This window comes from Bombus affinis, chromosome 6, assembly GCF_024516045.1.
Source record: "Bombus affinis isolate iyBomAffi1 chromosome 6, iyBomAffi1.2, whole genome shotgun sequence".
Classification (NCBI taxonomy): Eukaryota; Metazoa; Arthropoda; class Insecta; order Hymenoptera; family Apidae; genus Bombus; species Bombus affinis.
The window spans coordinates 6,110,784-6,134,766 of record NC_066349.1 but is presented as its reverse complement, the minus strand read 5'-3'; the positions used below and the strand labels follow the sequence as shown (position 1 = coordinate 6,134,766).

Here is a 23,983-nt window from a genome sequence, read left to right as displayed (position 1 = left end):
TCGAATTATGTATTTATAATAAATAATAACAAACATATCTTAATAAGACATAATGCGATATAACGTAAATATGAATAGAATACATTAAGGAAACTGTAATTAGCTTGCTTAAGTACGTTGTATTTACAATGGTTATCTTTTAAACAATGAAAACGGTACTGCGAATGCGTAGTAAAAGACCCGCGTGACACGTCCTGGTACAATTCAGCCAACGCTTCAAATTCAAACGAACCAATCTCGATGAACCGATCACTTAGCTTGACCAATGAGAACTCACGAATGTTCGAGCACTTTGATAAAATGTACGTATATGTCGTATGTGTAGCCAAACGTTCACCAGTGTGAATCGCTGAAATACACAGAGATACTTGCATGTCGCAATAAAAGCAGCCAGCAAGCCAGCAAGTCCACCGACCGTTCAGATCTCCTAGTAGTCCTAGCATTGTCAAGTGCGTGCGTGATTGTTCCTGTCGCAGGATCTACTTTTACTCTTCAATAATTACTTATTCATTCTTTTAAAGGGGAAACAGGTAAGTTAATTTGTTTATTTCCTATTTACGACGGTAAGTTCACGAGGTGATAAAGGGACGCCACCGAGTACGAACAAAGAGACACCGCTTATTCTCGTTTATGCTTAATCAATATTCAATACCAAACAAAGAGAGTGCTGTTGTTTTTGTACAAAATCCCTAATCGACATCTTCCGCATTCGATTTACAGCGTGACTGCAGTACATTTTTTTTGAACGCGATCATGCGTAGAAGTAATCGTAACTTCTACTTTCAGTAATTGCATTTAAATAAATTTATTATAATATTTTCGTAAAATATAGAAGAGAATACTGAAAACGATTTTTCGTGAAGTCACTGAACGTCAAGCCAAAGCAAATTTGACATATATTCGTGAGGCTGGTTCATTGCACTCTATATACTGTACATCGTACAGACAGCTTCGAATAATTTCAAATACCGTTTATTTCGTTTATGTAAGAATAACACGCAATAATGCCTTGTCTTTTCCTAGAAAGTTATTACCCTTTCATCGTATACAGGTGTATTATAAGACATTTCTTCCAGAAATAAAATCTTTTCGATCCTTGAGGAATTTGGCCACAATATAAATAGCATATAGTTTCCTTATATACCTCCTTTGTTTGAAATGAACTTTCTAGATGGGATTATTACATTGAAAATTGTAAAACATGTACGAAAGTTAATGTAGTTTACATGAAACAAGAAATAAATATTCGCAAAAAATACTATCTAGCTTTTTTCAAACTCAGTTTATAAAATGAAAGATATTCTTTTACAGTGATATACAGCTACGGCAGCAATGGCTACGGCTACTGAGTCGCCTGTTAACAACGAATGTAAGTGATGGAATCTTTGAACAAAGATATTAATGGATTATTTTCTATAACGATTTCTCCAGTTAACGATATTTGTGATCTATATGATACTATCTTGAGTATTAACAAAGAATTGCGATAAGATATACAATATATACGTGACATGTACATTATACATCTTACATATAATACATAATATGTTTATGTTTTTTATTGTTATTTATCCAAGTTGATAGCTTATTTTAAGAAAGTAATGAATAATTTTTTTTTTTTTAAATATACATTCCATGCACGTTAAGTATATTCACGTATACATTGTTTGATCTTATACAATCAGTATGTACTACATGTCAACGATGTTATTTACGATACGATAGTTCCGTACACCTATATACATATTATATTTGTAACGACGACTTTCTTCCAGTCATTGTTCTGTCGAGTTTCGTAAATCGCCACGAGTAATGAGCCAAAATTCCGTGTCGAATAAAAAGGTAGTCGTGAATTGTATGTAACACGATTTTTACACTTTTGGATGGCAAAGTCAGTATGACAAAGGATCGTTAATTAGGAAGGCAATTTAGATGGCAGTAGGAACACACCCTAAGGCAGCGAAAAGTAGATAGTTGCTGAGAAGAGGTCAGAGCCCTCCATTGGCGTCCTCGGAGAAGTGCAGCCTGCACTTCACCGTGGCAACTGCAGCTTGTCTCAACTGCAGTGCTTGAACGCCTTTCAGTGGTTCTCAACCACCAGCAATTTTAATATATAAAAATGTGTTTCTTCAATAAATCGCTGTTGCGATATTTTTATATTTGTGCAAATAGAGTATTTATTCTATCTAAACATGATAAATTGTTGTATTTTCATATTTTGTTCTTTTTATAGTTATATTATATACTTCAGCTTTTAAGACTGCTTGATATATTAGTTCAAACGTAATTTAAAGTTTCCTTGTAACTGTAGAGTCAATATTTATGAACGACTTTTTACGATTGTCATATTGGAGCTGAAAATTCTTTTCCTCTTGAAGGCTTTGATAGTCAATACCGATTAAATAAAATATAAAAAAAATGATACAATGATGAGTTAAACACAATTTAAAAAATTATCAAAAGATTATATGAAATTTAAAAAATGATCAAATAATGGATTATATGGAATTTAAAAAATACTCATTGCATTGCAACTTATCTCCAGGTTTGCTCTAAATTTTTTACAAAATGGTATGTAATGTAAGATATATATAACGAAACATACGTGCTCCATGGGTTGAGTATAGATTTTTTTATGTATCAATTGAATGCAACAATTCTATGGCTATCTGTAATTTCGCAATGCGAATAATTATATGGAAAGCGATTGTATTGATCTTTCATTATCGGACTGTACATGGTGTAACGGGACCCGCATAAGTGTTGTGTATCGATAAATAATGCTGTTTCACAATTGAACGCTACGTCAGCTGCTAGCATGCGATTTGAAGCCTCGTTCCTCGCTCTTTTCAGACCGGCTTCTCTCGTCGTGCCGAAGGATGAGATTCAAGTTTCTCTTGCACGCGTGAAAGAGAGCAGTTTGGTTAACTCTCAGTAGAATTTAAACAGCGTACACATGGTAACATCGAAGTGCGTAGGTTAATCTGATTGTCTGGTGCAAGATATATCGAATGAAATGTCCATAAGTGATTTCCCTCGGTGAAACTCGCCGTTGAATTTCTTCCTGCCTTAAAGGGTATGCGACAATAAACCATATTTTAAAACGATGCACCTTTCTTGACTGGTCAACTACACTAACAACTTTACTTCTATTTCTTGTCTTTCTTTTCATTAACGCTTCTTTAAATCATCCAATTAAATGTAACGAGCGAGTGAAACTTATTAAACATCGTATGAGATCGAGACATTCCATGGATCACTGTTTCCTCTTCGGGTGAATAGATTTTTTAACGAATTGCTATCGGGCAGTTGTTACTTATTATTTATTTGCTTTAGAATAAAATGATTTTCTTTGGTGTACAAGGAAAATGTAATAGTATCATCTGCTGTCAGCTGTACAGTGAGATTTAAATGAAGATATCGGAAAGGTTGAAATTTAAAAAGAATCCTTGGCAAACGGCGAGATTCGGTTTCGAGGTACTTCCATTAGAATACGTCACTCCGATTTCTGCGCAATTTACCACGGTTCGTGACCAGTAGAAAAAGGGGCGACTGCATTATTAACATCGCCTGTTCCCTCGTTCCGAGTTCTGAAAATATTCCACGATATCGATCCACGTGTAGGAGATTCATTCATTTTACGGCATATCCTTCGATTGTAATGCGTCACGGAGTTCCGACATTGCAATTGTTCGATCGTTTCTGTCAAACGGAAAAGTTTACGGAACAACGATTATCGTTTGCGTCCTACATTTTCTGACTTCGATTTTAGTATTGTTTTCTACATTTGTTTCGACCGATTTTACCATTTCGCGGGATTATTAAAATACAGCGAAAAATAACCACAGAGGATAGAAAAAAATGAATACGATGTACGGTCAGTCGGATCCGAAGATACGAAGGGTGTGTCCATAGACAAAACAGAAGATACAGTTTCGTAAAAAGAGCAATCTATTTCGAGTGTCAATGTAGAGCTATCGAGAAGGGCAAAAAATATTGATGGATCGTTTAGATATGAGGGTGGGTGAACGACTGAATTATTCCTCGCGAAACGAAATCACATTCTATGTCGATCGAAGAAATATAGCAATAAAGTCGAAGTTGAAGTTTTCTCAAATGTCAGGAAATTAATAGGCTTTTGTGTGTTCCGAGGGTTCAAGTAAATTCAAGTAGAAGTGCTTAACACAGATACCGGAACAATCGAAACAAGGTTTCTCAGCACTCTACAAATGCTCTTCAAGGCGCATACTGCAAAGTCGTCAGTTCGAAGATCGCATCCTCGGTGTCGCAACCAAGCAAGGGCAGGATCTAGCGAGCGGTAGGGCTTGATTTATAGTTGCGAAATAGGGCGTCGGTTATATAAAATATTCGCAAACTTTCAAATCGATATGCTGCGGAAAAATGATTAACTCAAAAATCTTTAGATTGTAATCTCATCTCTGTACAATATTACAATATTATTTCACTACATTTTCTTACAATCCTATCAAATATATAAAAGAAAATGTTCGAAAGAAATCTATCGATTATATGTGTAAGAACTACCATATCTTCGATGGTAGATATTCCAGCTACAGTTAAACGAAATTCAATTTCAATATTTTCGATAATGATCTAATTCTAATCTTAATTCTTACTAATTCTAACATAGCAAAAATTAAAGAACGCGGGACTATGCTTCGGTAAACTGCGGAATGTGACGAAGATCGTGATAAGAAGATATCGCCCATTGATCAGCAGGCTGGTGGTACGAGTTTGAGTCAAAGTATAAGAAGCTTGACGGTGGTTGGAGTTAGACAGATGGTATTTTACGCCTCCACGTAGCTTCCACACGTGCCTAGCGACCGGCAGCCGGGTCCACGATATAGGCATGTTAAGGTTGCTCGAGGTGGAGGTTGGAGGTTGGAGGTTAGCAGAGGTGGAAGGGTGGCTTGTCGTCGGGTAGGCTACTCGCTGCAGTGGGGAGTGGTCTGCCGCGACTAGGGGCGCAAGAGGCGCCAGTCGGTGGATATTGAGCGACGCCCGGCGTCGTGGCGCACTGTGCGGATCAGTTGCCCTCCAGCCACCGCCCCAGATACGAGTTCAGCCACTTCCGGCCTTTCTCCTTGCTCGTTGGACGTGTCCTCTCGCCGACTCTTCTGCGCTCCCTTTTTTCATTCTCGTAGCCGTTTTCGCCAAGCTCTTTAATTTCGCTAAATACGGACCACGATTCGCGGGCAGCAGCGAGTAAACAAACGCTAGAAATATGCTGATCGGTCTTGTGCGCGATTCAGTGCTGCAGTGCTTCTGTCATAGCTGCAAAGCACCTTTGGGCATCGTAGGTGAGTTCTCTATTTGATAAAAATTTTAATCTTTGCTAGGAAGAAAGATGTGCAACCGATCTTCGTATTTTTTCTTTTATTTTTTTATCTTTTCGTTTCTATGGTAATTTATTTGCGGGCTATGCAGAGAACTAGTAGGGGAGGAGGAGTCGATATCGCGGTGAATGACTCCTACGATCGAAGTGATCCGCTAAATTCGTGACTAGACATTTCTTTTAATCTAATTTTATATGGTATCGTTGCATGCAGTTTTACGTGGAATTTTTTCACCTCTATTCATTGTCGCTACTTACTACCTTTGATATCGCGATCGTTAAATCAATTCTGTAACAACTCCTTGTTTATTTTATTCGTCTTACCTGCTGTTTTTTTTTTCAATTTAAAAAATGTAAATTATCAATAACTCTTTTTGCTCTTGACAAGGTTCGAATACGTTATGTTTAAATAACTTTGAGGCACAGAGAAACGTGACAATTTCCTCCTCGAACCTTCCTGAAACGTTCTCCTTTTAAATACATATTTTTTGAACTTGATGGTCGGTGTATTTTTACCGCAGTCTACGGTGGTCGATATCACGTTGGTATCGTATTATCTTAGGTACCTGCAGTTCGATCAATTTCTCTACCCTCTACCAATTGGTACTCGTAGTGTATTCGTGTATCATCGATATTACTATCCACATCAAAAGTTTATTACACCGGTAGTATCATTATTCTCCATTTATTTTTTATATAACTCGATATTATAATTTAGTGTGTTAATATTATTTTTATTTTATTATTTTCAAAGTTTGGCATATACTTTAACACAATAATCACGGTAATTTGATCGGATCGATATTTCCTATCTTAAATCTTGACTTATGTTGAGCTTGTGCAGATACCTATACAGATTTAAGAAATAATCGGTATGAATGTGCTCCATGAGAGGAAAGCTTCCACAAAATTCGCTACGATCGGGGTGCGGCCCAAGATGGCCACCCTTGGCTTTGTTGACCTTTGTTAACCGATAGGAGACGGTTGCATCGATTTCCCGTTAATTAAAACACGATTCCTATTTTCCTGGTCCCTACGGTAATACGACACTCATTGATTCTCAATTTTCGAAGCGGGAGGCAGAAGGGGCAATGCGCCCTTCAAGAAGCCCAGCGGCAAAGGAAAACCGCGAACCAAGCAACCGAAGAAAGTAAAGTTCATCAGTGAGTATATGTCGTTTTTTAATTAACGAGTCTTGCCGTCGATCCATTAACTTTCGAATTGCACCAGTACCTACGTAATCGAAAGCTTAATCGCGTTTGAATTAAGTTTAATTAACAGCGCTTGACTTTTACTCAAGAACCGCATAAAGTTGATGATGTAGAAAGAAGAATCACAGACCAAAGTAGAAAGCTTTATCGTTTAACGATATATCGTTGTTATTTTATATGTTATTGCTTGCTAGACGGTATTTTATCGATTGAAAATTGGACAACCTTTTGATCGATTTTCCGTGCAAATTGCGCTCGCTGCAAAGTGCAACGAACTCGACTCGTACAGTCGCCAATATGTCGCCGGTGAATTATAAATCGAAGGCGGCGAATGTCGGAGAACGCTCCGTTGCGGTGTACGGTAGGGTGGCCGCTGAAAGGTGCGTGTGCCGACGCTAGACGTCGCGGCGCCTAGAGACAATCGTCTCGTGGGCTGATCGATCCTTCCTTCTTGTGGTCTGAGTCATACTTCCGTAACTCGTGTACTTCGAAGCGAACCCGAGATGAATGGGATCGAGAAATCTTCCGCCAAAGTGGATTGTGTCTCGCCGGCCTGAGGGACTGGATGTTTTTAATTGCACCTTGCTCGATGGGGGACGCGTAAAATAATTAATGAATCATGAAGGTTTACTACCCCGTCGTTATGCGTATGTAGATTTTTGCTACATTACGAGTAGCGATAATTAATTTGTTTTGCACTTATGCAATTGGTTGATTTAATGAAAATTAATTCTTCAATTATGTTAACATTTGAATAATTGTTTTTAATTTGTAAAATTGTACTCAAGTTAGTATGTTTAATATATTGAAGCAAATATTATTAATAATTCTGAATAATTCCAAGGATTTGAAATTAACAATATATTTACCGATACATTTTGCTTATTAACGCGTTTATAGCAACTGAAATTCGATGCCAAGAGAAGTCCAAAGGTGGATTGTGCTATGAGGTAATCTTAGCAGAGCCAACAGTACAGAAGAGAGCACCGTCACCCCCACAGACAAGTCCGACTCAACAAGTCGCTATTGAAGACAAGCTTCGAGCAGCAGAGGAAAGAAGACTTTCTTTGGAAGCTCATAAACTTGCTGCTCTTGCTGCTAAGCTTAGCAAAATTGAAGAGGCAGCTCGCAAGAAAGATGAACTTAGCGCTGCTTTCATTGCTGCGACGCGTGAATCTTTAGATGCTAAGATGAATAATACAGAAGAGAAGCGAGAGGCGCACATTGCGGAACTGAAAAACAAGTTGAAAGAGCACGTTAGTTGAGATCCTTTATTTGCATATATTCCTTTATTTGCATATATTCATCGCATAAATGTTATCATGTTTTTTCTATTTTTGATTATAGTTAGAAAGTGTAGAGAAAACTCGCTTGAGTCTTGAACAGCAGACTCAGGAGGTTCGTTGTGCCGTCGAAGAAAAGCTGAAAACTGCCGCCGCTCAACGGGACGAGAATATTAAGAGGATGCTGGATCGTCTAAAAGAACATGTCAGTCTTCGTTATTATTGATTAGTAAAATAAAATATCCTTTTATATATTATTTAATCTCATTTTTTGATTATTAGGAGGAGCAAGTTGCCCGCGTACGCCAAGGACTAACCGAGCGTGTGCAACAACTTGAATCTCAGATTCAAGGCAAGTTAGATCAAGCTCACGAACGCCGTCAGAATATCGAACGCGAACAGAAAGAGAAGCTGCGCATTCATGTAAGTCGTATGCATTATTCATTAACTTAGACTTTGGTATTAGTTTTATGGGTTTTCTATTAGATTGTTTTGGCAACTACCAGGAAGGATTTCTAGCTTCTGTAGAAGTAACACCTGTTTTGGTCAAGTTTTGAAAACACGAGTACACGGGAATGTAGTTTTCCAAACTTGGTTGTTTTCTTAGTGGAAATCCTTTCTTACACACTGTCGACAATGTTACCCAATAAGGGAATTTGAAATGGTCGTTTAGAACACTGTGAAGATAGCAAAAGTGCGTCAGATGGCGGATGAGTGCGCCACGAGAGAACTTCTGGTGAAAAAGTTCGAATTTGACAAGAGAGTTTCTACTGCGGAGCAGAACCGACAGCGAGAGATTCAACGTCGTGTGCAGGCTATTCGCCAGCATGTAATTTCGTCCTCTTTTGTTGATTCAATATTCTTATTGTCTCTCACCTCCTACCATCGTGAGATATTGGCTTATATTATACCCGTTTTGTTGATTGAGTTTCAGTAGAAATTTTATGAACTTCAGTAGCATACGGTTATCATTAGAACGTTTAATGAATTTTAATCGTGCTTTGTCATATTATGTTGCAGAAAATATTCCTCATAGGAATTCAGTTATATTATGTATAATTATATATCTAATTTTTTATCATTTTCTTTTCAGCATGATCCTGCATTTATGAGCTACTATACCTGATGGATGTTAGCTTAATATCACCTCTAGCATGAAACATTTAAACATTATTATTTTAGCATAGTTGAATCTCGTAAACTTACGCTTAAAATATCATTCTTATTTTTCTTGTTCTAAAGGAGAGGCGCGCCGAGATGGTAAGACAGAATAAGGCAGCTCTGTCCGAGCAATCTGTCCTGCCCGCTGAAAAGGAAACTGCCAGTTCTGGGTAAACATAACGTCATTCTTGATCGCTATCCTCGTTAAAATACCTTTTCATCGTTATAAAATTGGGGAAAGAGGAGAGCGGGACTTGACTACCGCTTGCAGAGTCACTCGCTGAATAGATCGTCGGAGTTACGTGTTTGAATTTTGAAATAAACTAAAACTAAGGAGTTGCACTCGCTGTGCTTTACGAGACTCCATTACGCTTGGTGCCATTTTCGTTCGCTGGAAGAAAATTAAGGAACTTAATGCAAGCGATTTAATCGTAGTTGGAGAGATTTGCAATTTTAACGGCTTTATTTTATTACAGTTAGATAAAGCATTCAAAATGATTCAAAGAAACGTTTATATTATGGAGAATTAACTGGTTATTTTTCTCCCAATTACTACTCGTGCAAAGAATATCACTGTCTTTATCTAACTACACTCATTTCTTTTTTTTTAATGTACACGAATACATAGACGTAAGCCCTAACCTTAACCTAATCCTAACCTCGGTTGAAAGATAGGACATGTAAAATATTTTCAGTTATAATGTGCCTACCACTTATACGATTGTGGATCTTCTAGAAGGTGGCATTAAAAATATCTTATATGTTTATGATCAATTGTGTATGTTGGAGTCTAATATTTTACAACTTTTATAATGCTTGTTTCAGTACATTTCCTTCTTTTGATACTACAATGTTGTTATTTCATTAATTACCCCGTTAATAAAATATTCTGTTTAAATTTGAAATCAAAAAAGGTCATAGCGATTATCGGAGTCAAACGTTAAAAAATTTATTCTCCTGATAAAGACTCTTTTTATCCTTCATTTTTTTCTTACATAGTTTTTGGTTTGTGCTTTTGTTCGTTAAAAAGTTTGCTTTTATTCGTAGATTAATCATAGAATACTACCGCTACAATTAGATCGTAAGTGGTAATTGCGACCATATGTGTGTACAGTACAGTACATATATGATAAGTATATGTGTATGGTTCGTGCCGACATGTAAGCACACTTATAATATATATAATAGTGCTTTATACTAGGCTTGAAAACTTTAAAACCATTTTGTACTCGATCATTGTAATATTACTGCGCTAACAGAACAACATTTACGAAATATGTAGTCTAATTGAATATGATAATATGATGCTTCTGTGATGACTTAATTATTTGTCAAAATGTGTAGTCTTTAAGTGAGAGTGTGAGAGAGAGAAAGGAGGAGCAAAAGACATTTGATTCCTCTATACTCGTATGGATACCGTGGCTTAGGGGCCTTAATTTCGTTCGCATTATATATCATCGCTGGAAGTATTTAAAAATATAACAAAATCCGTATCAGGGCAAAGTTTTTACAGAAATTTTCCTTCGCGTAATGAAATAGTCAGCTGATGGTTTCTCGATCTTCTTAAATACTCGTATATATATATATAATGGGGATACCACAAACGGAAGGAAACTTTTAGCTTTGGTCACGGTATCGTCACAAAATAAAAGGAGTAAAAAGAAAATATGTCGCAGTGATATTGCAACCGATATCCTACGGTCTTAGATATTGATACTACACAAAAAATTTTTACAAAGGGCTATTGCAGAAATGTTAACGCGAGAAAAATAAATTAATTAAAAAACAGAGATTGAAAGGAAAAAAGAAGCATTAGAACTTTTACGTCGACGAATATATAACTGTAACCTACATTGCTGAGTGTTGCGGTTAATTCGGCACGTGTTGCAATGTCAAGAAAAAGACGAAAAGTTTTGATTTTTCTTGTGGTTATGACACGTGTCGAATAACGTCTATTTTTGCATAATTGTTGTGATCTTTTGCAAAATGTATTTCGTATAATTATTATATAGATGCCCGACGTATGTATGTTATGATTGTCTTTTTCGATCTACGTTATATATAAATATTATAGATTTCTACGCGATGGTATATATATATATATATATTATATATGGTATATATATATATATACGATTACGATATGTACGTATGGTTTTTTGTGAGCTTTGGTAATTGTCTTATAGTGGTGCGAAGAAGCAAATCAATTCTTGCAAAACCATTATTGCAAAATAAATTTTTATTGGATTAAACAATATATCGCGAGAAACCAATTTCTTAACGATATATTGATTGCCTTCGATATTTGTTCGGATAAATTTTTAGTTCGGATAAATGTGTTCGTGAAAGAGAACCTGATTGTGTGAAGTAAACGGACATACCTACACGCACTTACGTTTGTTTGTTTTTATTACAAGTTCCCTTTGAGTGCTCCTCTTTGATATATAGCATAAATTAGAATATCTTCATTTTATAAAATGTTAGTTATTTTAACTTAAATTAAAAAATTTTTTTATAACACATAGATCTTGGCGCCGTGACTTTATAGCTCATGATTTAGATATAACCGACTATCGATAAAACAGATTATTTCAAAATCTTGCCAGTGCCGCTTAATTTGTAATGAATCACAAGGCCCCGCTTATTGTGAAAAAAATATATGACATTCTTATAATAATAATGTTGCTTCTTATATTAATATTAAGTGTTAGCAAGTTTAGTATAAGATATTGCACGTAACAAATTGCTTACAATTTTTTCATAGCTTTATAATTTTAAAATTAAATGTTCCAAATATAAGGAAAGCAAGGATACGTCACCAAGATCTACGTGACGTCATAGGCTGTCGAATGGCCGAAAGCCAAAGGCTAAACGAAACGTCGAGACAGGCTTTATAGCTGAGTAGGTAGAGGGCAAATGGCTGCCGTGTGGGTGAATAATAATGCGTAGCCAGTGTAAGACAAGTGATAAAAATCGTGATAAAGTGCGTGTACGATGTTACTGAAGGGCCGATTATCGGAGAAGAAGAACCGGAGGCATCATGGGAAAAACACCAAAGCCACAGCCGGTAAGTGGATAGATTGGTATACCAGGAAATTTGCGAAATGGTTCGCCTGCCAGTCGACGAGATAGCCCTGCTGCGTTCTCGGTCCCTCTAATCGTTTTCCATGGTATCAACACAACATGGCCGACCATGTGAAGATTAATTACGTGATATTAACTTACATCTAGTGAATAAATATAAGAGAAATTTCCAACAAAAGTGTATTCAATGTAAATGATACTTCTATTTGCGTGTCAAAAATTCATAGAAGCATAAATGTTTGAAGCATAAAATGTCAAGATAAATATGTATTTAAAAAATATGTATTTTTTGGAGTAAAAAGATATCTTTCGTATTATATTTATGAAATTTAATCATAGAATACGTGATTGGAATGTGTCAGTTTCAAGGTTATGCATAAAAGCGTGCACACTTTAAGAATCGTGTATTTGTAGTTTACTACACTAAGATGGCGGCTAATTTGTTGAAGTAATAATCATTAAGTTAAATAGTAATCGCGATTAAGATAGGATGTTGTGGTTTTATACATTATTTCCAAGGATAATACATGCTACAAAGCAGCTAGTGAGGTTATGCTGTTTTCAATATGGATGCCTCACACGCTTGCACGTATAAATGCATTTCGTTTTGGTGTGTGTTAGTAAACATGATTCACTGTTGCTTCTGTTACTTCAGTTATTTCCCTAATACTCGACCTTGATATGAATTAAATAATGGGATGGGATAGTAACATCATTTGTTTTCAAATTCAAGTGAATTTGAGAATGAGGAGCGAATGTTGACTATACATCGAATGTGTATACGATTATTATCAATGGATCTGAACTTCGTCTCTTGCATTGACATGCATTGTTATTAACGATGAAATATCGTCGTTATCGTTTAACAATAGTTGTTTTCTTCACTCGAATGAAACACCATATCTTCGTAGAATATTATCACGTTAGAGTTTGTCAGACATTGGCCTTTTTACACATTAACTGCGTAGTTATTAATTTTACAAGTAATTACATTTTTCCTGTAGAAAACGAATTGTATATGTTACGTTCTTATTTCTAGGTAAACAAGCTTCCAAGAATGTTAGTCACTTACACAACAGTATTCTTTAATTAATATTTAATTGCGTGGATTTACTAGAAAGAGTGCACCATATAACTATTATTATATATGATATGTATATATATGTAGATCCACAACATTAATCGTTAGACGTTATCCACGCCAGTACATATATATGTATGTATGTATAACCTGTCTCGCACAATATGCATTACTAATATGTACGCATTAATGACATAGTTTCATTTTGTTTTAATCTCATACAATATTATTATGCGTTCGACCAAAAGTTGCTTTCACTTTCCTTGAAAATATATCATATTTTCGTGTTCGCCACTACATATACCGGTAATAGTATTCTAAAAATAGTATGTATGTAGTTTGTGTATTACGACTAAACACTTTTAACATGGATAATTTTACGAGATATTTATAGATTTAATTGAGCGGAATCCTCGATCATAAAATTATTTCAAACTATTCCGAACGTGATCCCAGTTCGTTTCGCGCATGTCACACGGAAAGTGCGTGTTAGTGAAACCGTGAAAATGCATTCTTAGCATGCTGTGATAAGAATAGAGCAAGGAAGATAGAGTAAGATAACAAATAGAGGAGAGGTACGTACACGTTCGTACGTAATCGGCGCACTTATGTGAACAAGTGTGTGCATGCATACCGTCACTATGCCATATGGAAACATACATCCAATAGTCTCACACAAGGATAATTGTATAAGTGCACGTGTTACCATGACGATAAAGACGCGGATCGATGTTTTTAACCCGGCGGAACGCATCAAGTTGATTTCGCGTCCGATACCTTGCGATATTTCTGTCTTCGTATTGCGCTTTTCCGTTCCATACCGTATCGTATACCTACAACTTGATCGATCGAGTTTAAGGCATGCGGTTTTTACAACGTGTGAATTGGAAAGTTTGCGAGATCCTTCCAAGTTTGTCGATACCACGAACATCAAATTGTCGTTCATTTTGGAACGATCACTTAATTTCTATTTTATATTGAAATCGATTTTTCTTATTAATTACGTTAACCCTTTACGTGCTGAAAATTTTATGATTCAAATCCAATATAAATTTATTCCTATCCTTGATATAAATAACCAGCACAATACCAGAAGAAATAATGAATTTGTTATTCCTCTTTTTTATGAACTACATAATTTTTTCTTTTTAACAGTTATTGTACAACACCAAAGAAATGCAAGAAACGAAAGAACGTCTTTAAATTTAGCGAGAATAAAAGACCGTTCATATAGAACTCGGCCCGTGATAAGACTTCTAATTGTTATTCGCATTCGTTAACGACACTCGATGGGCCACATGACCTGACGTTTTTTAAAATACATATGTCTTTCTTTTCAGTAATTACAATCGTCTGTTTATTCTTCTGAATGTAGGTTATTATCTAGTTCGGTTTACTCCGAAAGTTTCAGATCTTCCCGAGCAAGATAACAATTTCAATGATTGTCTGCAATATCTAGAAATATATTTAACCAGATATCGTGTCCTTGAAAGTCTCTTAATTTCTTGATAATACCAGTTAATGATGATGGTTTATTCGTTGAAATCTCCTGGTCATTGACCAACTTCATGGTCTAGTTGTAGCATTTATTCGTCTTCCTTTCCTTTTTATTCCGATATGATAGTGATACCGCGATATCAGCTTTATGTAGTTATATAAACTTTGTCCATCGTAAAGTCTGTACCTCGCAATAGCCAAATATACGCCGCTGTAGTTGTTCACGTATCCTCGACAGGTATTTTTCGAATCGGATAACGGTATCCATGTGGCCAAATGAAGTAAAACTAGTTTTCTCTGTCTATGAGTTTTACGGTGTATTTACCGATAAAAGACTCATTTTCACCGACTTGATTTCAAGAGATACTCGATACTGTTCTAGTGTATCTATTTTAATCTTCGAATCGTATTTCCCTATCGGTAGAAAATTTTTAAATTTTCTTGGATTTCCAATTTCTTGTATATAGTCACTTTTTTTACTTATAGATTCTCTAATTTTTAGCGTATTATTTCATTTCCGTCTTTTACTCTGTTCAAACGAAAGCAAGATAGGAAGATAAACAGTATCCGAGTATAGCAAGATTAAACATTATTGCTTAATATCGTGAATATCATAATATTACAAGATAAAGAATAGAATAATTATTCGTGAACTCAATAAACACGTATCCTTGTCGATTTAATTTCAAAGATACGGAGTACCAATTGCGGTATTACGCTGCAGTAATACTATTAACATGTTAATTTATAACACGATAAACAGTATAAAATATGCGGTAATAATGAATGAATGTCGATTACAACAAATACTATACTACGCTGGTCGAAACGGATGAAAAAAAGTCGATTCTGCTTATATCGTTGAATATAAGCAATGCTAAATATTGATTGCTTCATCGTCGAGTGTTTACCTCGATTAACACTACATATGCGCTACTATATATTGTTATTAATACACCGTGCAACAAGATTAATCAAAGAACATTGAACGTAAGGAAAATAAATCAATTGGGTCCTTATCAAAATTGTCCAAAGTTCTACGAACGTATTGGCTTCAGTGTACTCGTTTAATTGATGGCAACGAACGAGCCGCGGCTAGCACAGTGAATCTAAACGAGCATTTTAATATCCCAGACCCATTTGAATAATAATAATCGTTTCATCGACGTGTACTGAGGCAACGGGTTACTTGTGTTGCATACTTTTCTTGCTGTAACGATCATCTTATTACTTTCTATTCTATGAAAGATTTCTATTAGAACATTCCAAAAGTCTTTGTGTCTTCTTTTGGAAATAAAATTCACACAGAAGTACAAGGCAAAGACTTTCGAAAAGACTTTGAAACGCTCTAATACAGTTAAAGATCAGCACATTATCATCCCTTTTTTCCTTATTTTCTTCTTTCCCTTTTTTATCCATCTTTTTTTTCTACTTATGTCCTTTTTTGTCGAATTACTTTATTAGCCTGGTATCTCAATATTTTTGTTCGAGGAGAGGCTTAATTCGGATATTTGGATGCGAATGCACACGCCGGCAAATTATCATACGCCTAAAAGTTGTCAAGGACCAGGATCGTTTTGCGTTTTTAGCCGAGCCTCGGCAAAATTTCTCGGAGGAATAACGGTCAATGAATCCAGCGTCGGGTGTTAAGCGACTCAAGGTCTTTGTAATCTAGTCTCAATCACCGTCAATCTACACTGATCTTAACAATTTATGGCGGTGCCACCTTCTCGCCCGATGCAGCCTTTCCCATTCTCAATTCTCGGCCAAACCACTTCCTTCGTACTTTCTTACTAGATATACTACTTTAGATATACCAACTTTTTATGTCCTCTATACATATTGATAGATTTACAGTATTATCAATTTTTTTTGGTAGAAACATTCTATCTTAGATTGCGATATCGGTATGCTCTTAAAACATTTGTATCTAATAATAACGATAATGAAATATTTATATAGATAACATCATACAGTTGAAAAAATATTCACTATTGTAACCCTCTGTAAAATAAGAGAGATTTATTTATTTACTGAATATTATAGAGAGTACTATACTTTGGACATTTTATATATTTTTACATATCACGCGTATTCTTTGCATTTTTGTATCTTCAAATTTCCCATAGGCAAATAAAAATTCATTAGGTAACAATAAAAGAGTTAGGTTCCAATTGGAGTTTCCAATTGGAAATTCACTCGAGAGACCAGTACGATCGGACTCTATTTTTTTTCTCTTGGTTGTCCACTGCATTTCATTTGGCCTACAATTTCTGCCTGACCACAGAGGGACGACTGGCGCCGCGGCGCCCGACGCCACCTCTTTAGATACTATCGCCCTCGTCATGGTTTATCCCAGGGGTTACATTTAGCAGGAAAATCGTGCTATCGAATTAATTGACGCATAGACTGCGGCATATCTGTATGCACATTCGTCATGAGAAACGCGTTCGAATTTCGATAAAATCCTTTTCTCTTTGTCCGCTTACATTTAACATATTCGCTGGTTAATGTAACAAATACTATCACTTGTTTAATAATATTCAAACATATCGAGTCCGTTTAAAATGCGATTTGCCCCTCGTTAAATCGCAAGCATCGCGAAATGTTACGTAACCAGTGTTGATATCATCGTTGTATTATCAACGTTTGAATTATACTGATGCATCGCGCGACTTTCAATCCGAACTTTTCGTCTCTTCTTATTTCTCATCTATTTTTGCAACTTAATTTAAATAATCTGTTGCTTTTCAATATGCTATCTATTTGCCAGTCAATTTTCGAACATCATCGGATTCTGGTATACGCATTTATCAAGAGAATGTTATATAACGCTAATTATCGATTCGAATCCTTTCGAGAACAATTGGCATTCTAGCTTCAAACAGAAGAAACTTACTTTTTCCTCGAATAATCGCAAGGCGATTCTCACGCAGTTTTATAGTATTCGCATCACTTAGTTACTTTACCGTGCTTTGTGCATGGTGTGATAACACGTGAACGTTATCTACGTTAGTTCGCAAGATATGCTAAACATGCAAACGTTCATTTTTCAAAATTCAAGATCAACGCGTTAAAAAATGAAGGGAGGAATGATATAGCGAGTGATATAATTATGTCAATATTTGTTATTATTTGCGATAGGGATCTACGACGGATATATCATGCGTGTTAAATAAAGCATTTTCAAACTTTATTATCGTTGTAGCGATAGATTGTCACGATTATATCGGTAAAGTCTGAAATAAATGAAACAATGCAGATAGTAGTTACATGATATTAGTACAAATATATACCAATTTGACAGAGATTATTCAAATATTTCTATGTTATTTTCTAATGAAACTACCTTCGATACTAATTAGAAGTTTAAAATGAATATTTATAAAATATGTCTGTAATTTCTATAGTATTATTTTGATTTTCTCTGGTTAACGTTTCATAACTTCTGTGTATTCTACTAGATCTCTTTCAAACTGGACTAACATATTCGTGATATTATTATAATGCTAATGTAGTTTCAAAAGGTTTCACATAACTCGCAACACATTCATAATGCACGCAATATATTCATAAAAGAATTCTACAAGTACTCGAATACTTTCGTGACTTACTGTACATCCAGAAGCGTATAAAATATAAAAATTCGATAATTTCCTCGAGACAGTCGGTAATTTTGCGACTCATTGACGAAAATGTTTCGATTCCAGCGTACGATCGCTAGAACTGATAAACTTATCGTTCAACGCGACCTAAAAAACAGACATTCCATATGTCGCAGTCCAATAAGATCGATCGACTTTGAGGGCATGTTTGCGAACGGAGCGTGATCGCTTATGTAATGTTTCGAATTTTTCTCGGTTTTCAGCGCATTGAACCGATTATCAGGAAACCGGTGCGATTCATTCTCTCGTCTTTTCGCACGAGCCTGGCTATCGCTGTCGCGACGGAAAGCACGTTCGTTCATAAAATGTTGCACGAATGAAGAATGTGTCAGTAATCGCGGTCGAACGAGAAGACCGGTTCTCGCGATATGCCGTTCCGCTGCCACGCCACGCTCATAGAATATATCGAATAAATCGTGAATGTGCATGAAATCATCGCGAGAATGCCACCAGGGGGGTAGATTTGCGTCACAAGCGAGCTCCGTTGGATCGTGAGATGATTTGGTTTTTGTGTTTATTTACATATACCCAAGACCAATCCATTTCCTTCATCTTCCTGTTTTTGCAATTATACATGCGTAATGCTGCTCGAGATGCATATATTTTTCCGGCTCAATCGGCCGTCGATCGATGTTATCGTGAGTTTTTATAAGAAGTCGATGTTACGCCGACGTTATTCATGCGATATTTACGAATAATAACGAATCGACGCGACGATTAAATTATACTCGTTCCCATCAAATGAGAGGTTCCTGGCAAAGTACGCGATGCAAGGGGAATTTCAAGGTGGAATTTCTTGTATGCATTGGACGCTTTTAGCTAGACATATAGTGTAATTGTATGATAACTATATGTATAATATATGTATATATATACATATGTGTGTAAAATATGTATATTACATATATACTGATTACGTAAACATACGGATGAATAGTTGATATAATAGGACTTCTCTATCTATCTATGTGATATTCCTCGCTAATCACGAATCTTTATTTAGATTATTCTATCATTCATTTGTATTCTATTGGTTATGCTTTATTACTCTCTGTATCTATGTGCGCTCGTAAAAATATGAATTTACATAAACATTTGCAGTCTACTCATATCACGAGCTATCCTCTGTCAGTAAATTTTAAAACGTGTCTCTCTAAAAATACAAGTGGGTATAAAAAGATTTTACATGTATCTACCTATGTATCTGTCAGATCAACTACGATTTCCACAGGGTTCAATTCCATTGATAACGCATCGATCCGTGGGCTAAAGGGGATTCGCAATCTATTTGAACTTATATTGTGAGATTAATAACGCGATTCGCGATAAACTAAACACATAGAACGTATATAGGAATCCTCGAATTCGAACGGATCTGCTCAGCTTTTTCACATCTGGCCGGATCTCAAAATCTCCCGCGGAATATTAAGCACGTTTCACGGGCTCGCCAAAATTTCGGACGTCGTGAAACAGGAATGCATTTGCTGTTCGTTTCGTAAATATGTCATATGCATATTCAGCTTCATATTTATGTAGCTAAATCAGTTTCTACGATATACATCGAGTACAAAGCGGAAGTTAAGCTCATTTGCGGTTTCCAGCTTGTTTTTTCTACTTTAACCAGGAAAGTCTAATAATAATAAACTTCTTTCGTGCAATACAAAACGTTAGTGGCCCCTTTAATCCGAGAGGAATCGGTAGTTACTGAGGAAAACCAGTTTCGCGTTGTTCATGAACGATCAACTCACCCCTCTTTCGTATTCGTACAGCGCGTTTCAATCGACCTTGTCGCTACCTTCTTGGAATTCATGCTTCGAGCAAAGAGAAAATATGAAATATCATAATGTCCTCGGGCACCGATGTTGTTCGAACGGTGACTACGCCCGGACTATCTCAAAAGATCGCTTTCCGCTTTCGTTCCATTCGAGTGTTAACCAGAATTATTTTAATTAAATTGTCGAATCTTTTGCGGGTATCGATAATTCTACATAATTTTCATTGTTTTTAATTTCCATTGAAAATATTAGATATTATACCGACTTGGTTAGAGAGACTGAAATTTCTAATTTATGGGAAGTTATTGAATGTAATTAACAGGCACTAGAATTTAGAGAATTTAATTCTGTGTTTCATAATGCTAGATATAGTTATCAGTTTTTAAGTATCGAAGACCTAATAACGAGTATATCAAAATAATGCATAGGCGAAAATAATCAAAATGATTGGATTCGGTGCTGCACAGTTAAGTCTTTCAAATATATATTTTATTTGATTATGTTATATTATATTATATATGCACATACGCAAACGCATATAACGCTTTGTAACACCATATTTGAAGCAATTAGGGGTTACGCTTCTGAACGAAGTAGAATGAACAGCGCGGATGAAATACGACATTGCTTAATGGCTACGTTCTTATTATATCAAACTGAATAATACTGTTAAATGTTGCTCCAAAACTTAGACTTCATTGCACTGACCCTTCTATCAAGATTTAACCAGTAATACACTCTTTTCTCGCGTCATCAAGAAAATTTAACGTAAAAGCTTGCATCGCGGTTATGCAATCAGACATTCGAAAGATATTAATACGCCAGATAATTTGCGTATTCTTTCTCTTTTTCTTTTTTGCCATTCACTTAATGTCTGCGTAACGGGATTCAGCGAGGGAATGCTATTTTATTAAAAAAAATAACAGTGTACCAACCTACACTATTATGGTTGTCAGCTCTTCATATAACCATCGTTCGGCTGACTGATAAAAAATTTACGCCGTGTCATGTAACTTGTTACACAAGATTAGCCAGAAGCAAAACGTTTCGCCGCGACGCATTTTCGTCGTAAGGCAACAGCGGATCGTCAAGACAGAGATGAAGATGGGTCGTGGTCAAAGTATGTGCTTGACTCGGATTAATAAGGCCAATTGCAGTCGTTAAAAAGACTCGAGTTTTTCTGGCGCTTCGACAGCAGGCAACGATTAGAGCGTATCTTTCTCGATTCTCCTTAGACATTAATTAATAGAGCGACGATTTCGCTTGATAAATGCGAAGTGAATTATTCGAAGTGTTCGTTCGACTTAATTTGCGATAAACGAAGCCGATTTGTGCTTCAATCAAGCGACTATATCGTGTTTTAATTTCGATGCTTGTATCGTCATTGTCATCGTGTTTCGAACCCTTTCTCTTGTAATAACTCGATATCTGTCTCTCTCGTACGTTGAACAATTTTTTATATTTCTTTGTACACGATTCTTTTGGTGCTAAAAATGTTATGACCGACACAGAGAAACTTAGAAAGTAACCAAAAACGAGGAGGTCCGGGAAGCAATAAAATGATCACAAATGGAATACAAAAAATCTTATAAAATCAATTCCAACATACGCAGAAGTAGTTATTCGTACATATAGAAATGTTACAGGATATTTAATAATACAGGTAAATGAAAATTACGATTATTTAATATATATAATTTAGTATTTATCGAAAATCCTAATAAAGTTAATTTTTAATGCGAGACGATGATTTAAGTATGCTATAAAGCACTAGCAGTGGGACATTGATTCTCTGAAATTAATGGGCTGGCTGAATTCCTGTAAAGTTAAATGGCTGAGTAGATTTTCAGGATTTTCGACTTCCTTGGCATTCGATGCTAACGTGTTTGGTTTGGGAAGCTCGTCGTTTGGGATCGTCGAAAGTTGATTTTTGTTTTCTTACAGTTCCGTGATTTAATGTTCCCGTCAATTTCGACACGTGTCTTTCGTTTTCATCTTAGAAATATTTTGCGCTGTCATCGTAGTAGCAGTTATACATATGTATGAAGATAATTGGATATGATATGAGAGAAAAGGATAAAAGGTAGGACAAGGAGAGTGATTCACAGGTATTTCTATTTAACAACATTAATAAATGTTAACTCGTCCAAGGATCTTTTTCTTGATTGTAAATTAGGAGAATACGGAGAAGCAGTTGATACAATTTTTGCATCGCTGTGTCTGCGACGCATTTGTATTTTCACGTTTGATCTTTTGAAGTCTACAGAACAGAAGAAAATCCATTAGCTGCTATTTTTAACAAAAGACGTGTGATTTACACGAACATCATGGTATGTAATATATATGTCCAAGTATATTTGTATAATATCTGAAATATACAGGGTGAACCACGCCATTGGATCGGGTTGTAGCTCGGATTTCGTTGAAAATAAAAAGAATTTGTAGAGAGAAAAATTAAATGACATGCTAAGATTTATGCTCATAGCTACTCATTTTTTTTATATTCTGCAATAATTTAGTATGCACTGGGAAAGTGCAATTGCGCTGTTCTTTTTAAAAGGAATTCTAAAATTTGTTATTAACCATTCGATGCACCTTTCAATTCTCTAGGAAAGAGTATTAAAGCACTTGGATCGAAAAATGCCTAGTTTAAAAGACATTTGATTTTCGTTCCGGTAGATTTATTATATAAAAATCCATATGCTAAGTTCTACAAAACTGCAATTAAAATATCTTTTAAAGTAAATATTTTTCGACGCAAGCACCTTAACACTTCTTTGTAGAATATTAAAAAATGCATAGAATGGTTAATACAAAATTATATAGTTGCATTCAGAAAAAGGAATGGAATTATACTTTTCCGGTATATCGAAGTATACTAAAAAAAAGCGAGTAAAATCCGCGAACATGGATCTTATCGTGCCATTCAATTTTTCTCTGTACGTTTTTCCTCTGTCCTCGACGAAATCGGAGCTACAGCCGGGTCCAGTTACGTGGTTCATTCTATATAGGTATATACATGGCCTTCAAATCAGTTACAGTAAAGACTGCAGAAATTAGCAGGATAGCCTACTAGTAATAAGAGGAGTTATATTCGTCAAAAAACGGACATCAACTCGATAGCCGCGTGACTAGATCCATTAAGAATACGTGAAACATAACAACATTCGTGCTGATAATTCGACAGACGTCGCAACATCGTAACGATTCTGAATAGGAAAACGACGATAACGGGAATAAACTGCGTGGTAGTTAATAGAAATTCGTTCCTAATCGATCGTCAAGGTCGTTAGCATATCTCATTCTTAAGAATAATTGTCTACCAACTGCGATAAGACGTCTGACGAGACGGTGCTTACCATCGACTGTGATAGACCTGGGTCACCGACTCTCCTATATACGATTGACGTCGAAGGAAGCATTAAACGACAAGAGTATAGCGGTCTCAATGTCATTTTCAATATCGTCTCGAAACGCTACTTGTGCCAGGTGGAAAAATTTATTTCGAGTTGAGCTTCGATGCAAAGGAAACTCTTTTCGAAAATTGAAGGTACATCGCGTTATCAGCTCTATCGTTAATTATAATAGAGTCCGCCTTAGGTAAACTAGTAGACAGATAATACTATTGGGACAATGTAATTTTCGAATAATAGAACTATCATTTTTCTGATACGAAATTTCATTTAATCAAATACACATTAAGATTAACCGACAGATTTCTTAAATATTTACGTATCCAATATCTTTTTGATTGCTAAGTTACATAATTTTGTCAACATAGGTAAGTGCATAGAGTTACATTCTTGTCATACTTCGAACCATCCAAGCTGCTTTTCGAATGCCACGAATGCCTCGACATAACAAGGCGAT

General features: G+C 35.8%; 2 protein-coding genes across 5 annotated transcripts in view; both read left to right on the top strand.

The window, feature by feature from the left end:
• The first annotated feature begins 337 nt into the window (after nucleotides 1-337).
• Nucleotides 338-11,405, top strand: LOC126917326 (uncharacterized). 3 transcript variants are annotated; one of them, XM_050724091.1, is made up of 7 exons: nucleotides 338-530; nucleotides 1,312-1,369; nucleotides 7,468-7,823; nucleotides 7,915-8,055; nucleotides 8,133-8,273; nucleotides 8,524-8,679; nucleotides 9,093-11,405. In XM_050724091.1, the coding sequence occupies exons 2-7, from the start codon at nucleotides 1,333-1,335 to the stop codon at nucleotides 9,183-9,185; spliced, it is 924 nt and encodes a 307-aa protein (XP_050580048.1). In that variant the 5' UTR covers nucleotides 338-530; nucleotides 1,312-1,332; the 3' UTR covers nucleotides 9,186-11,405. The 3 variants fall into 3 exon arrangements, with proteins under 3 accessions (XP_050580048.1, XP_050580047.1, XP_050580049.1); XM_050724090.1 differs by lacking the exons at nucleotides 338-530; nucleotides 1,312-1,369 and adding exons at nucleotides 4,989-5,321; nucleotides 6,430-6,519; XM_050724092.1 differs by lacking the exons at nucleotides 338-530; nucleotides 1,312-1,369; nucleotides 8,524-8,679 and adding exons at nucleotides 4,990-5,321; nucleotides 6,430-6,519.
• Nucleotides 11,406-11,553: 148 nt separating this feature from the next.
• LOC126917306 (nuclear factor of activated T-cells 5) overlaps nucleotides 11,554-23,983 on the top strand; it is a 57,948-nt gene continuing 45,518 nt past the window's right edge. For both annotated transcript variants that reach the window (XM_050724050.1, XM_050724043.1), the window contains exon 1: nucleotides 11,554-12,078. In XM_050724050.1, the coding sequence (XP_050580007.1) occupies nucleotides 12,052-12,078 (27 nt within the window). In that variant the 5' untranslated portion in view covers nucleotides 11,554-12,051. The remainder of the gene's footprint in view (nucleotides 12,079-23,983) is intronic.